The 15,546-nt window shown below is 42.8% G+C and overlaps 2 protein-coding genes across 12 annotated transcripts in view; one reads left to right on the top strand and one right to left on the bottom strand.

Moving 5' to 3' along the window:
- The window catches only part of LOC141909360 (pre-mRNA-splicing factor ATP-dependent RNA helicase DHX16-like), a 415,810-nt gene that overhangs the window by 338,978 nt on the left and 61,286 nt on the right, over positions 1 to 15,546 (bottom strand). The window lies entirely within an intron of this gene.
- The window catches only part of LOC141908367 (eukaryotic translation initiation factor 4 gamma 1-like), a 67,125-nt gene that overhangs the window by 38,992 nt on the left and 12,587 nt on the right, over positions 1 to 15,546 (top strand). For all 9 annotated transcript variants that reach the window (XM_074798396.1, XM_074798395.1, XM_074798399.1 and 6 more), the window contains 10 exons: positions 418 to 574; positions 1,108 to 1,212; positions 3,409 to 3,559; positions 3,691 to 3,794; positions 5,032 to 5,156; positions 5,954 to 6,133; positions 7,539 to 7,785; positions 8,196 to 8,365; positions 9,288 to 9,486; positions 9,731 to 9,829. In XM_074798396.1, coding sequence (XP_074654497.1) covers positions 418 to 574; positions 1,108 to 1,212; positions 3,409 to 3,559; positions 3,691 to 3,794; positions 5,032 to 5,156; positions 5,954 to 6,133; positions 7,539 to 7,785; positions 8,196 to 8,365; positions 9,288 to 9,486; positions 9,731 to 9,829 — 1,537 coding nt within the window. The remainder of the gene's footprint in view (positions 1 to 417; positions 575 to 1,107; positions 1,213 to 3,408; positions 3,560 to 3,690; positions 3,795 to 5,031; positions 5,157 to 5,953; positions 6,134 to 7,538; positions 7,786 to 8,195; positions 8,366 to 9,287; positions 9,487 to 9,730; positions 9,830 to 15,546) is intronic.

The following is a 15,546-nucleotide window of genomic DNA, read 5'->3' as shown; positions in this document are numbered from 1 at the left end:
ATTCCTGAAACTTGGTATGAGGATTGGGGCAGGTGCGATGTCCACTTCTACTGAAAATGGAGGTTATCAACTATGGCCACCTTATTTATATAACTGCCATCTTGAATTTTCCCATGAGTGAAACTAGCTCAAATCTGAATGGCTTATCTCAGAACAAGATGTGAAGATTGGGCAATTTAATAGGCCTATGGCCTCCAGGGCAGCCATCTTGAATTTCTTGTTGGCATGTTACTGGTTTGAACCAACAATTCTTAACCAGTTGATGTGCAATTAAGTGAAATTTGCTGATATGTAAAGTATACAATAGGTGCTACCTGTTATCAATTTCTTCCTCCATTACAGTTGGCTTACTCCGGGGAGACACACATGGCATACCACATTTTAGCTGAAATGTTTATATGTTTCTTCTTATAACAGGTTTATTGGTGAACTGTTCAAATTGAACATGCTCACTGAAAACATCATGCATGAGTGTATAGTAACGTTATTAAAGTCTAATGACGAAGATAACTTGGAATGTTTATGCCGTCTTCTTTCAACTATTGGTAAAGAGCTAGACCATGAAAAGGGCAAGGTAAAGATTATTCTTTTGCAAGGGTGCAAAATAAATTTCCTTCACGCATTTTAGCTGCAATAATCCAGGGCTCGACCCGTAATGCATGAGATGTCGATTGTCATCGAATGAGGATATGCCACATTGGAAATAGCCATTACTTTCCAAAATATAATATTCGATCATGGGTTCAAGATCGCTCAAAGTGCTTGGAAAACACCTTCCATTTCTAAAATTTCTAAACTTACTAAACCAATGTATGGTCTAGTATGGTGGATATGATTAACTCCTTCAGTTCACTAACTTCTGCACTGAATCTTACAGTGCCCATGGGCACCTTGTTATAAAGTTGTTATTCATGACAACGTTTGGTGATTGTGATTAGATGTAAGGTCATTTCATTTTGTACACTAGTACCATTGAGCATCGATAATCTTAATCAAGAATTTTATCAGACTCGAAGTGGTGTTGTGTGGTATCTGTGGACTCAAACAAAAAATTAAATGAATAAAATTTCTTTTCTTTGATACAGCGTTGTAATTTCTGTTTTGTAGCCAAGAATGGATCAGTATTTCCAGCAAAAGGAAAAAATCATTAAGAAGAAAGAAGTTAGTTCCCGCACAAGATTCATGTTACAAGATGTGATTGAGTTACGAAGGGTGAGTTGTTTTTCATATCCTTGCTTACATTAGGTGATTGAATCTAGTAAAATTTCTTCTGTCTGTCAGACCTGGACTCTTAAATCCTTAGCTACTGTCACCCAGAATCTCTTTCATTCGATAGTAGTCCGAAAGCGTAATAAGTATGATAGTCTCTAAGACTAACTTTCTGTTAGCTCTCAGAAATTGTAACCACACTGGATATACACAGCTGATATTTTGTCATTATGAGGGAAATAGGGGTTGGAATTATTACTGAAAGTTTTCTCCATCAGCTGTAAGCTGTTAAGAAGTTCAAGGAGAAAATGTGCAAAATTTGGAATATTTCCCCATTCAACTGATCTATGCCTGACCTTGTTTCTAGATAATGATATCACATTCAAGTGCAATGTTGGATACTGAAGGGCTTTCTCACCTACATTATTATCAAGAAAATAGTATTGTTTGTTCTGCCATATGCTGGGAAACCCATTACCATGTACTGTATTATCCGGCTACTAAGCCGATTTTCTAGCCTCAGATTTTTACCCCAAAATATCATGATTGGCTTATTGGATGGATACAATCTGACCTGAGTAATTACTTTCCAAACTATGTCACTCTAATGCTCCTGAAGATCATCAAAATTGATGTGTGTTCCATATTTGAGGTCAATATTTACTACCAATAATCTATTTAGAACTATTTTGTTACTTCATTTCATTCATCACCTCACAGCGGCAATCTAATAGCGCAGCACTAGTATATTTGTATATACGCACGTCAGCAGTCAGCCGCGTGTGCGAATATAGGTTACAATATATGGTTCTGTGTGTTAGTAATCACCTGAGTGAGTCTTATCATATACACAGTACTCTCACACATCAGCAGACATGTATTGTAAGCCTCATACATCGTCAATTAAGACAAACTAATTGACAAATCAATGAATTAAAATCTCCTGATGAAGGGCCTCGGCTTATTGGGCGAAGCATTAAGCAATCCATGTATTCAGTGCTTCATCTAGCCAAAAAATAGAGGGGCGATCTGCCGCGCCCCTGAAAATAGCCGCCCTTGTGCCCTTCAGACAGTTATCGATTATCGATTTCTATGCTAAAAAGTAAAATGTTCTCAGTCGGGGATCGCAGAGTTCAGCGGAAATCCACTGTTTTGCCGGTGATTTTGTGTGGTCTCCGAGATCAATGTAAATTTGATGTTAGAATAAGGGTGGGGTGAGCCTTTCCAATTCGCTATTACAACATCGTCATTCTTAGCGATGATGGCTTCAGAATGACGAGGCTCACTTAATGCGCTATCATTAGTGCGATCGTCGTTCTAACATTGAAAAAATCACTATAGTGCACTATAGAAGGCGAGGTGTAAGCGGAGATTGGAGTCGTACGGTTAAGGAGATACACATGTCTTTAGACAGGCAAACAGTCTAGGCTCAGAATTCAACAGGCAACCAGTCCATTAGCAGATACACTCTATCTTCATGGAAAACCACTCTGTTGGATGGAAAAAATCTAAAACTGTCTAGCGTCGAGGGGCTACCCCTATCTCGCCTATGGCGCTCAAGCACCAACTTCGTGGGATCTTTTCTGTGATTCTGACTAGTTCAATTTTCTACTACTTATTTCCTTCTTGAGATCCCTGCTTAGTCGATCGTACTGGAGCCAGGGATGAAAATCTTCCGACCATAGATGGATTTCCGACCTTTTCTAACATTTTCTTTATTCCTGAGAACAGTGTAAATCACCTCAAGCGCTTTAATCACCTAAATCGCTCCATAGTGTCCAGAGTGCTCCTTAAGACGGTTTTCGGCAGTTGTTAGCACAACTGTGGTGTCGGAGAAACCAATATGACGTCTCATTCAAAAAGCGGCTCTAATTCAGGCCCAAACTATTAACATTTTGACCAAAAGGAAGTAAGTTTTTTGGCTAAAAGTTACTGATTTTTGTTCCCCAAAAAAATTCTTTTTTTTTGAAAATATTTTCCGACTTTTTTCAATATGGGCCGTTTTTCATCCCTGTGGAGCCCTGGTCGTTTATTAACCTTTCAAGGGAAATTTTATTAAATAATTTTGGCATAGAATGTGTGCGTATGCTGTATTGAATAAATTAGGCATGGAATTTGTGTGTACATGCATGTGTTCCCCCATTTGACAAAAAAAATACCAAATTAAATACATTAACTCGGACAAAAATTGTTTTATAGAACAACTGGGTTCCCAGAAGAGTTGACAATGCTCCGAAAACAATTGCTGAAATTCACAAAGAAGCTGCGAAAGAAAGTGCAGAAAAATCACTTCTAAGTCAAATGGTTGTTGTTCCACCAGCAATGAACCTGAAGAAAGATAATAGGAGAGGTGAGATATTTGAGTTCATTTGGCTAACTTCTCTGTTCAGTCCACAATGCCAACAAAATCAATATGGTTGCACCCAGAATTGGTCTGAGGCCAAGAAATAATTGTTTCCAATTATTTATTTTTATATGTAGGTAGCCGATCAGGAATGGGTCAATCTCAGGAATCAGATGGCTGGAAAACTGTGACAGTTTCAACAAAAATTCCCATTGATCCTAACAGAATGAAACTTCCGAAGGTAACAATCAAATTTAATTCTTGGGGCCTGTAGGAATATAATTTCTACTGTACTGAGTAATCTTGTGCAAGTAGTGTATATTTTAGATGTTAAAAACTCCAGGCCAGCCGTAGGCCGAGCCTATGAGCACCTATTACTATACGAATGGAGCGAATGTTCATGACATGGTTTCTAGAGCTAAGGCTCTATGACTGTGCATCTGAGCATATATTCTTACAATGATTCATTTACACATGATCCATTCTCCAAATCCTAGGGAGCTGAATTTTGAAAAAGGGCCTCGTTGAAATTTAAATGAGGTTTTTCGCGAAAATCTGCATGCAAAAATATCAGTTTTAAAAAGCCAATTATACTTCGGGTTTTATTTTAAGATTTAAAATTGTATTTCAAGATCAATTTCTGTGAAATCCTTAGTTAATTTTGTTTTGGGAGGAATATTAGCACTACAGAAAATATCATTGACAATTCTGCAAGGTTTGGTAAAAATAGCTTTTATCTTAAATCGGATGGATGACCTTGATGTGCTAATAAATTAAGCCACGTGCTCGAGTCTAGAATATGACATTGATTGATAACAGGGTCTTAGGGCCATTTTTTTGGGCTATTGCACAGTTCGGATTGCTTTTATTCGAGGTTTCACTCATTTCGGACTTACATTCCAGGAAGGTATTTTGATTCAAATAAGAGCACATAATATGGACAAAATTTTACAGTCCCAGGTGATCCAAATCAAGCAAGTTCTACTGTAAAATCAGTACTCTAATCAAAATGGCATAAATATCGCAAATGGTAACTGGCTTGAAAATTAGCTCATTTCTTAAGTCGCTGCAGTTGGCAGTGAATTTGGCATAACATGGGCAGTGAATGGCAGACAATTTGGGTCAGCAGTTGCACAATGAACCATGAACTGCGGGCTGCCGTGGTAAACAGCAAGCGCGCATATTCTTAATCGTTAGAATTAGTAGTGTGCCTATAATTAAATCTTAATGAATTATAAATGCTTAAATTCTAGAGTATATTTACTGACATTTAATTTTGATACTGGATTTTAACATACACCATCATGTAAAGTCGGTATTAAGAATTTCGTTTCTTGTTCTTAGGCAGCTCTGTTAATAACTTAAGCTTCATTGACCCCCCCTGCCTGGGGCTCTTGTTCGTTTACCCAAATTATCTGGAAATTTTGATATTCTCAACAAAATCTCATGGTCTATGGACCTTTTGTATTGTTTTGCAGACAACCATGGATGAAAACTTTCAGTTAGGTCCTGGTGGACGACCTGGGTTCAGTTGGGGCCGGGGAAGCAGTGGTGGCGGAAAACAGAACCAAGAACCAGAACGGCCTTCCACCCCAGGAAATAGGTCAGTATAAAGAAATAAATTACTGTTATACAAGTAGATGCAATAATTGGCTGGTTTATAGAGCCCAGGGCCAGGGAGTTATTGATTAATGTGATGATGATCAATGTAAAAGCAAAGTGCAACTAATTGAAACCCTGGGCAGTTTAAATCCAGAAACAATAGTACAGCGTTAGAGTTATTTTTAGTAACATCTATAGGCTTACGGTCATCTGACCTCACGAAGAAGATATTCCCAACATGAATGCACTGCTGTTATAAGTGATATATATTCTCAGCATGTTGCGTTCAGATATGTTTTTGCTTAAGTATTTTTAAGGATTTGAGATGAGAATGTGTAGAGAAGACTAGGCCGATAATAGAAATTTCCAGATATTTCACAAGACAAGAAACAAATACTATTTGGGGATTTACTGTGGACAAAACTGTCCAAAGGAGCATCTCATAATTTCTATAGTTTCGTCGATAAGAATAACTGTGGGATTGATGGGATTGATTTTCTTCAAAGTTAGGTGTCCAATATTTGAGTAAAGATCATATACTGAATATCTGTCCAGAATCTTAGGTATATGTATTTTGATTTAAACTAATCCATTAAGCATTGTCTTCTGGGCTATCTAGTGATCAGAGTGATAAGAATGACACTTATTATGTATCCACATTAGTAATTCTACATCTGGCAGTGAAATTTGCTAGTTTCCGGGCTTTTCATCCCACTGCAGTGTGTAGTGACCTAGCTCTAACGCTGTGCTGTTGAAACCCGTAAGGGCCAAAGTCATGTCATATGCTCTCCTTTGTAGGTTTTCAGCATTGAGCCAACACGAAGGTGGTGGATTCGATTCACGTTCAAGAGGTAGTGGTTCTCGCGGAATGGTTGGTCGTCTGGAGCCGAAGGGGCGTCAGTCGCAACCAACACAGCGTGGTAAAATGTCTCGGTATTCAATGGAGGCAGAGAAGGAAGCGGCCCTCGCGGTTGCAAGGTACGACAACATTAGCCGGTCTAATAACAGGTACTGTAGTTATCCTCTACACTCTCTCACATTCGGATGTTGGTGATGGTGGTTTTACTGACCGTATTACGCAAATGCTGATTTGGTCAAAAATACTTCTTTCCTTCGAGATATTTCCATTTCTTCGGGATTAATTTGAGTTATGCATATAGGGGCTTCCTAGACTTCCCAGTTTTCCCAGCATCATGGAAAAAATCTTATCAAATCACTAATTCAAAAATTTGCTGAGAAAAATATTTAAAGATGTCTTAAATCAGTGATTAAACAGCAATTTCAAAGCTTCAGAATAGTCAGAAAGTGAAACTGATTATGGAAACAAACATAAATAAATACATGTAGTTACAATTTTGATTTATTTATGCATTTATGGTAAAATCAGGCATTCCGCGTAATTAAGTAGTATAAATTTGAATGATTTTTGAATGATAGAAAAAATTCAAATTTTGAAAGGATAATTAGTTAGTAACAACTTTTTCTTGAATGGCAAGATGTATGATCAATAGTTCATATACTACAGCTCTCTGATTTGAAGGTTTCTAAATACAGCTCATAACTGCCAAAATGACTGACCTCCGCAGTACACTGGGTCACAGACCTGTTAAAGAGTTGAGCTTTGTATTTCTGATGCAGTATTTGTTAACTCTTCCGCTACCATTATGGACTTAAGTCGAGAAGATTTATATGGAGAAACGCCTATTGCCTTTGGATCCTGTGCATGCTGTCCAGCTGAAGTTTTTTAAGACAAACGTTTAGTGAACACCGTTGAACCAGGAAGTAAAATCAGTGCATGGTTATTCAAAGTTACGCTGACATTCTGAAGTATTGATTGAAAGAGGTCAAATTTACAACTACCATAAATACCTGCTATAGGGCGCACTTTTTTCGTAGAATGGAACCTTCTTAATGCAGGTGTGTCTTATGCATGGATACAAGAAGTTTTTTGGGATGTGACCTGGGGATATTCATGTATACGATGATCATTGACAGTGGAAGAAAAAACCCGGCATACATCTCGGATCTTGGTTTATATGTTTTGTCAATGTCTTCTAAAAACGAGAAATTCTGAAAATCGGTAGCGTTAGAGTTAGATACCTGCATCTCAACAGTCGTTTCTTGCACACATTGTTTTTCCTAATCATGAAATTCAATGATCACGTTACTCTATAGATATTATTTCTTGACTGGTTGTTATTGACATAGCACAACATATTAACGGCACATTAAATTAAATTTATTCGACTTCATAATATTAACTGATTGATTCCATAAACACTAATGTTTGTGAACATTTCTATTACCGCTAGCATAAGAACATTACTTAAAGCTGATTCCAATATGATTGGTTAACTTATACGCTAATTCGGTTAACTTATAGGAACTTCAATGTGCGTGATGGCCAAGGAAGTCGACAAGGTTCGCGTAGAGGTAGCCATGCTGATGCATCTCGTGAAGGTAGTCGCGACAATAGCCGAACTAGAGAGCCAGAGCCAGAAAAGGCTGTTCCGCCACAACCAGTAGCTGCTGCTGTACCGGTGCCAATTTTACCTGAAATGGATGAAAATATGTGGGAGAAGAAAACGCGTGCGATTCTTGATGAATATCTTCAAATATTGGATATTAAGGTACGTAGTTGGGTTTGTCATAGCTTTGGAGGTAAGCTTCAGTTTTCTCATATATGCCTTTCTGATACAATTGTCTAGATTCTTCAGGGTACACCATCAGCCCTTGTAGGAACATATTATATATGGTATTCCGAGTGATGAGGGTAACAAAAATAGCGTTAGGCGTCCCTGTGGTGATAATATTTATGGCTGCAGTGTCAGACTTGTTGAGTATATTCTAGGCTTCAGTAAGATGAATACCTGCCTGTCTGCCACATTTGCTTCAAAATACATTTCATAGATAAATTTTGGCATCTCCTATTTGTATTTGAATTATATTAATGAAAATGACCCCCCCCCCCCATACATAGTTGTTTTGTCTCATCTTAGAGGCATGTTGTTAGTTGTTCTAATTAATTACCTTGTTACAGGAAGCTATTTTATGCGTCGAAGAACTACATCGCCAGTCAAACTTCTACTTTGTATCAAATGTCATCAATCACGTTCTTGAACGATCGCAACAAGCGCGGAAACATTCAGGACATTTACTGCACGATCTTGTCAGTAAAGGCACCATAACCGTGGAGAACTACCTAAAGGGGTAAGATGCTCAAGTGCAGAAATTTCCTCCAGCATTACTATATTTGTTTACGAAGGAAACATTGAAACTCACATCGTCGTAGATTGGACTTATCATTATGTTGATGAGTAAATTGAATTATGATTTATGCTCACAAATAGATGCTTTAATAAATGTTGTGAGTACTTAATCATTAAGAACTAAAGCCGCGATTCTGCGCTTATGCAGTACTGTACTTCGCTGGTACCAAATTCACCAAAATACGACGCTTACACTGCCAGTTACATTCACACTACGAGTTGGCAATTCAGCACTTAGTAAGCCCAGTATAGTAGTCTTCCGGTGTGCCAATAGAGAGGAGTGTAATTAGTGTTTAGTGTATTGTACTACGAAGATGTAAATGGGCGGCTAGCTAAGCGCCGCATCTGCGTTCACACTACAGAAAATACGTGGCCAGTTCAGTTCCGTACTGAGATCGGGTTTTTCGGTGCGGAATCGTATTCCGCGCTTAATAAGCTTTGTATTTCAGTACGGAACTGAATAAGCTGTAAATAGGCCTCAAATTATTTCCAAGTGTTAACACTTCGTACTGCACTGATATCCTAGTGTGAACGCAGCTTTAGGCCAGTTTAACCATACTTCTGAAATCCCTCCACTATCGATTGTAAGTCAATTGAATTTTTTTTGCGGAATTTTCACACAATTTTGTGGTTTGTTCCGCTGTCTCAGGAAGCATTAAAATGTCAGTCACAACGCATCAAAGAAGAGAACAAAAAAATTTGATAAGAAACATTGAACAAATTTGATTTCACTGGCAAAAGAAACTGACCTCATCCATTACTAGTTAATTGTGAACATCTGTTTTCGACCATATGGTGGACCTTATGGTCCTCTTGTTTAATTTCAATGCCTTCACCTAAACTCTGCTTCATTGATTTTACAGTTTACATGAAGTACTTGAATATGCTGAGGACATGGAAATAGATGTTCCAAAAATCTGGGAGTATTTAGGAGAGCTAATAGGGCCAATGGTTCAAGATGGAAGCGTACCTTTAAGTTTCCTGCGAGATGCTGTCAAGCCAGTTCAGGCTAAAGCAGGTCATCTGATGTCTGAAATCCTACATTGTGCTGGCCATAGATTAGTAAGTTTTTGAAAATGAAGTCTCATTCAGGCCATTCTAAATAAACTAATGAATTCGTATATGTCACGAGTTAAGACATTGGACCACCTCTTTGATTGAAAGTTAACTGTCAAACTGGGTCCTGATTTACCTCAATTATTATACTTATTTAAGGTTCCTCTGGCCTTTTTCATTGATCCACAGAAAATAGATTTCTACGATTGTGTTGATTGAGTTATATTGAATTTATGAAAATTATCTTTAGGGCAAAATCAAAGTTGGTGATTTATGGCGAAATTCAGGCCTTAGTTGGTCAGACTTCTTAAAACCTGATACAAATGTAGATGAATTTCTCAAGAAGCATGTAAGTATTCTTTGTATATGTAGCGTTTCGTAGTTAGAATACATTAAAAATCTGGCTTATCTCTTCATCCGCATAGTACCTGCAAATACTCACCGGACGAGCGTGTGCACTCGCTCGTACCAGAGTCGATCATAGTGGAAGCGTGATCCTCTTATTTATCCTCAGAGTGTATATATGTATATGTGTACTGATGTAATAGATGGATATAAAATAGCGCCACTACAAAGGATCCGCCTGCGTCGCGTAAACAACTGGAAAGATGTGTATGAGAGGGTCAACGACCACCACAGGAAGTTATGTTTGTGTGTAGAATAATAAATGACTCTCAGGCTTAGCTCGACCTAACACATGAGTAAGCAATTCCCGCAATCCCGGGTGTAGATTGCTTATAGATCCAGGAACATAACGACTGGGCCGATTCGAAAACTATCCTCCGAGAACTAAGGATCGGGCCCAACCCTATGTTAGAACCTACAGATAGCGATGCACACCCTTCTGTCCACTCAATAACATACGACCTTGTAGTTATACATGAACCCGAATCGACCGTACCACACACCAAGAATTTCCTGGCTTGAGCCTAAATTGGATAACGGAATAAACAGAAACCGCCAGTTTCCCGAACGGGATTGCACTACGTTCCGCTGGACTCAACCGTTTCCCAGAGCAAACCTCTACGCAGACCATGGACGCTCTGACAGAGTCCGCAGTATTTCTGTCGAGTACTGTACCCTTTCCTATGGTTTTTGCCAATATTTTCTAAATTTGGATTGATCGCCAATGGTTTTTCTATACGACCCGGCCCTGCGGTATTGCATTTAGCCACCGGCGAAATCCGCCATCTTTTTTCTTGGCGTTCTCGCAGTAGAACGCGTTGGATTTTTTCGCCGTAAAAATCTGGGAATTAGGATATTAGGGAGTTTTCACTCTCATAACGGTGAGTCCGTTCGGTTTGGGGGTTATCCCTGGTTTCTATTTTTCCGTAAGAATTTTATTTACAAATATAATTTGATTGAATTGAATTGTTTTGATTTGTAACAGGATAATTATGCCACCCCCTCCTAAGGGTCAACATCGAGGCGGGGAGGAATGCGGGCATTTGTTTGGCGCCTGGGACAACCACGATTCATGTGCATCGTGCAGGCGCAAATCCGGTCAAATATGTGCAAGGAGCAATCCTTGCAAGATTTGCGAGGTGTGGTCCGAGGACCTTTGGCTTCGGACCGATAAGGCTCTTAAACTAAGAGATCGTCGTCGAGTTAGCAGGGATTCGTCGGTTTCGGCCGACGTGCCAACCGACGTTTCTAATCCTGTTTCTTATCGTAAAGCGGAGCGGTCGCCGGTCGTTCAGGTACGATCGGCTTCCCAACTCCGTTCACCGGGGAGGAACGCTGGTTCACCGGCACCGGTCTCCGGTCATTCACCGGTCTCTGGTCGTTCACCGGTTCGGCCGGTTCAGACTATATGTTCGGAACCGACCGAACCGGTGCGGGCCGTTCGCGACTACCGCGGCGGTCCGGGTCGGGCATCGGTCCAGTTCGGGCACCGGTCCGGTCCAGACGTAGTCCGGTTCAAAACATCCGGTACGTTCATCGTCTGATTCTGATCGTCGCTCCGGGGATAGAGCTCGCTCTCCCACTAGATTTAGAGGCCGTGAGCGTAATAAACGAGCAAGATCTCCTCGCAGGTCAAGGTTTGATCGCGAGAGGGACTACGATCGTTATTGTCGGATGTTTCGCCGTCGGTCTTCTCAGCGTTCGTCGACGTCGGTTAGCGATGAAAGCGATTCTTCTAGTAGGTCTCGATCCCGTTTGAGGGACCGTCACCGAAGTCGGCATGATCGTCGAGATACTGGAAAATACCTGACTCAGAAGGATTTCCATGTATTTGAAGAGAAAATTTTAAACTTGTTATCTTCGTCGCAACAAGTCGCTGCAACCTCTACAACAGGTAAGCCTATTCCTGATTGTCCGGTTAGAAGTTCGCCAGCCCACTCAGTTCTTCGGAATTCTGACTCCCTTTCTGAATTCTGAATTCTGAATTCCTGGATGCTGCGGTAGGGTCTGATTTCAATGAGGATCCGGTCCCAGAAGCGGCAATTCCTTCTGGGGTCGTTCTTTTCGCGAGCAATTGTGGGTTGCCCCAGACGATGGGGGCTTCCCTGGCTCGCAATGTATCTCCGTCCCGTTCAGTTTTATCCGAACCAGCGGGGGACATGCCATTTAGAGCGATGATAAATGAGTTCTTTGTCAAGCACGGGGCAACTCGCGCTAAGCCCACAGCAGCTCCTCTGGTCGGTGAGTCAATGGAAGCTTATCGCCCTCCGGACTCCGATCTTAACGTTTTACGGGAATCGTCAGCGGTTTCGAGAGAATGGGCTCGATTGGATACGCAATTATGGGGTGAATGTCGGCCTGGAACATTTTCATTTCCCCCTCCAGAACGGGGTATGAAATCTGGGAAATATTTTAGTTCAACGGATCCACCTATAGGCGCATTTCGCTCGGCGTATTACGCAACTCCAGGTGCTGTGGATCACAGTCATAACTGCCTGGATGCTGATTATACTTTGATCAGCCCGGATACTGTTACAGCACAGTCGGGTATTCGTTTGCCTAAGTCCGGTTTGGTGGCCATGACGTCAATCCTGGACAATCTTACCAGGGTTGGTTCGTTTCAAGATATGGCACTTAAGGTGTTGACGGGTGAGCTTCGCGAGACTCACGCCACCGGCTCCGACCCAGAGTCAGTTGCCCTAAAACTGGAGGGAATGGACCGGATTATCCAATCTTTGGCTCGGTCTGTTTCGCATGTAATTCCGTTGTCGGTTCGGGGTCAGGCTAATCTGGTGTTAGCCTCCCGTCAGTCAGTGATGGACTCCAGTGCCAAAACTCGTCTACGGGATATGGTGTCCAATGCTTTGCTGAGAGCCCCATTGGGGACGTCTTCACGTCTCTTCTCCGGTTGGTGCGCTCCGGTTTCCGCAGAGCTGAGGGAGATTCGGGAGGTTCAGGCCAATTCCAACCCCCGAACTCCGTGGAAAAAGCGTTCTGGTCCGACGCCGGCGGCGCAAGGTTCGGCACAGATGCAAACAGGACCATCTCAAACTTCAGCGCTTTCTCAGGCGGCTTCGGATGCCGGTTGGAGAACTAGCGCGCAACTTCAACAATCGTGTCAAGCCTCGTCGGGTCGTAACAGTTCTGGTTCGTATCGAGGCAAGGGGAAGGCTCCAAAAAGGGGCTCTTCCTTTCGGAAAAACTCGAAATGAATTCTTGGGACCAGTGGGAGGTTGTCTGCAGCAGGCAGCAACCCACTGGTCCGACCTCTTTGGAGACGGTTGGCCCTCCCGGGTCGTCTCTCGTGGCTACCGTCTCCGTTTCCTAAGGCGACCGCGCCTGATGAGGTCACCTCCCGACATGCGGCCAAAACCAGGTCAGGAGGCCTTAATCTCTCCGGCTCTCAAGGAACTGGCAGAGAAGGGAGCGATAGAACCAGTTTGCAACGAAACTTCTCCCGGCTGGTTTTCTCGAATATTCATGGTACCAAAGGCCACAGGGGGTCAACGGACAGTGATAGATCTGTCATCCCTCAATCTGCACCTAGACATTCCAAGGTTCCGGATGACCAAGCCCAAGGACGTGATTCAAGGGCTCCGTCCGGGTCAATGGGCGGCTTCATTAGACCTGAAAGATGCTTACTTTCAGGTTCCAATTCACCCAAAATCTCGGCGATTTCTCAGGATAAAGTGGAAAGGCCGCCAGTTCCAATTCAGGTCTCTTCCATTTGGCCTCAGTACGGCCCCGTGGGTTTTCACCAAGTTGGTCAAGTCAGTTCAGAAGGTACTTCAGTCAAGGGGTGTTCGACTGTTCGTTTACCTCGACGACTGGTTAATAGTCGCGAATTCGGCTCAGGAATGTCGGGAGGCAATGACCTCAGTCTTGGACTTAGTCCATCAGCTAGGGTTCCGCGTAAACAGGGAAAAATCTCAGTTGATGCCGGCCCAACAGTTCACTTATCTCGGCATGGACTTCGATCTCCGAATCGGCAAAGTCTTTCCGTCTATGGTTCGAGTGGCCAAACGTCAAGAAGCTGTAGCGGGAGTGTCCACAACCCCGAGAACAGCTCGTTACTGGTCACGGCTTCTAGGCTCCATCAGCTCCATGGGTCTGGTGGTGCCCTTAGGCCGCCTCAGAAGCAGGCGCTTGCAACAATATTGGAAGGTCTTCTGGTCTCAGTCGAAGGGCAACTGGGAGGCCTTGATTCCCGTACCTCCAACCGATCTAAGTCCGGATCTTCAGTGGTGGGCGGCCACTACGAATCTTCGGCTCGGGGTGTCACTAGCCCCGTTAGAGGCTCCAGTTCGTGTATTCACGGATGCCAGTCACCAAGGATGGGGGGCTCATCTGGAGGACCGAGTCAAAGCCGGGAAATGGTCTCGCTACGAGGCCACCAACCACATAAATTTCCTAGAAATGCTGGCCGTGTGGAAGGCCCTGAAGTTCTTTCACAGGAGAGTGGAGGGCCACCACGTTTGGTTAGCCACAGACAATTCAACAGTGAGGGCTTACCTTCAGAACCAAGGGGGCACTCACTCAGAAACCCTCACAGGTCTGTCGGCCAAAATTCTTCTTTGGTGCCAGACAAAGGGCGTGTCCCTGACTGTGGCACATTTAGCAGGGAAAAGGAACGTGATGGCCGATGCTCTGTCTCGTCGAGGTCAGGCTATTGCGACAGAATGGGTTCTCCACCAAGAAGTAGCCGATCGGGTTCGGGGCATTTTTGGCAATCCGCTGCTGGATCTGTTTGCCACCCGGTTCAATCGGAGGTGTCCTCTGTTTGTGTCCCCTTTTCCAGACGCGTAAGCGTGGGGGGTCGATGCCTTCTCTCTGGACTGGTCGGGGATGCATGCGTATGCGTTCCCGCCCACACCAGTCCTGCCGCGCTTACTGGATCAAATAGAGAGATCAGTCAATTGCAACATAGTTCTGGTAGCACCATGTTGGCCGGCTCAGAAATGGTTCCTACCACTTCTCAACCTACTGTGCGACAACCCCAGGATTCTTCCGAATTTCCCATCACTTCTGTCTCAGGGGATCTTTCGGCATCATCCAAACAGCCAGTGGTTAAATCTGCTCGCCTGGCCATTGTCCAGCGATCCTTGTCAGCTTCAGGCTTTTCAGAACAGGCTGCCTCCTTTATCGCAGGATCTAAGCGGCCATCAACAAGTACCATTTACGATGCCAAATGGAGTCATTTTGCGGATTGGTGTGCTGCAGGGGAAATTGATCCATGCTCACCCTCTGTAGCTCAATTGGCAGATTTTTTACTGCACCTATTTGTAGTAAAAGGTTTACAGGTCATAACTATTAAAGGTTACCGCTCCGCGATTTCTCATACATTGCGTGCTTCTGGATGGCCAAATGTAGCAGGGGATCATCGGATATCCCAGCTGGTGGCTGGGTTTTCTATTTCCCGGCCTCGGGTAACAAGGACAGTTCCACCATGGGATCTGTCTGTAATTTTGAAGAAGTTAATGGAGGCTCCATTTGAACCTCTTTTGGCAGCGTCATTTGCAAATTTGTCAAAAAAGACTGTATTTTTGCTGTTCTTGGCTTGCTCGGCCCGTCGCTCTGAGATTCATGCGCTTTCAGTCCGACAAGGTCATATTGTCTTTGGGCCAGCGAATGAATTTGTTTCGCTGCGGCCTGCTTTGGAAT

This window comes from Tubulanus polymorphus, chromosome 7 (genome assembly GCF_964204645.1).
Source record: "Tubulanus polymorphus chromosome 7, tnTubPoly1.2, whole genome shotgun sequence".
NCBI lineage: Eukaryota > Metazoa > Nemertea > Palaeonemertea > Tubulaniformes > Tubulanidae > Tubulanus > Tubulanus polymorphus.
The sequence above is the reverse complement of the archived record's forward strand: the minus strand, read 5'-3'. Positions and strand labels throughout refer to the sequence as shown.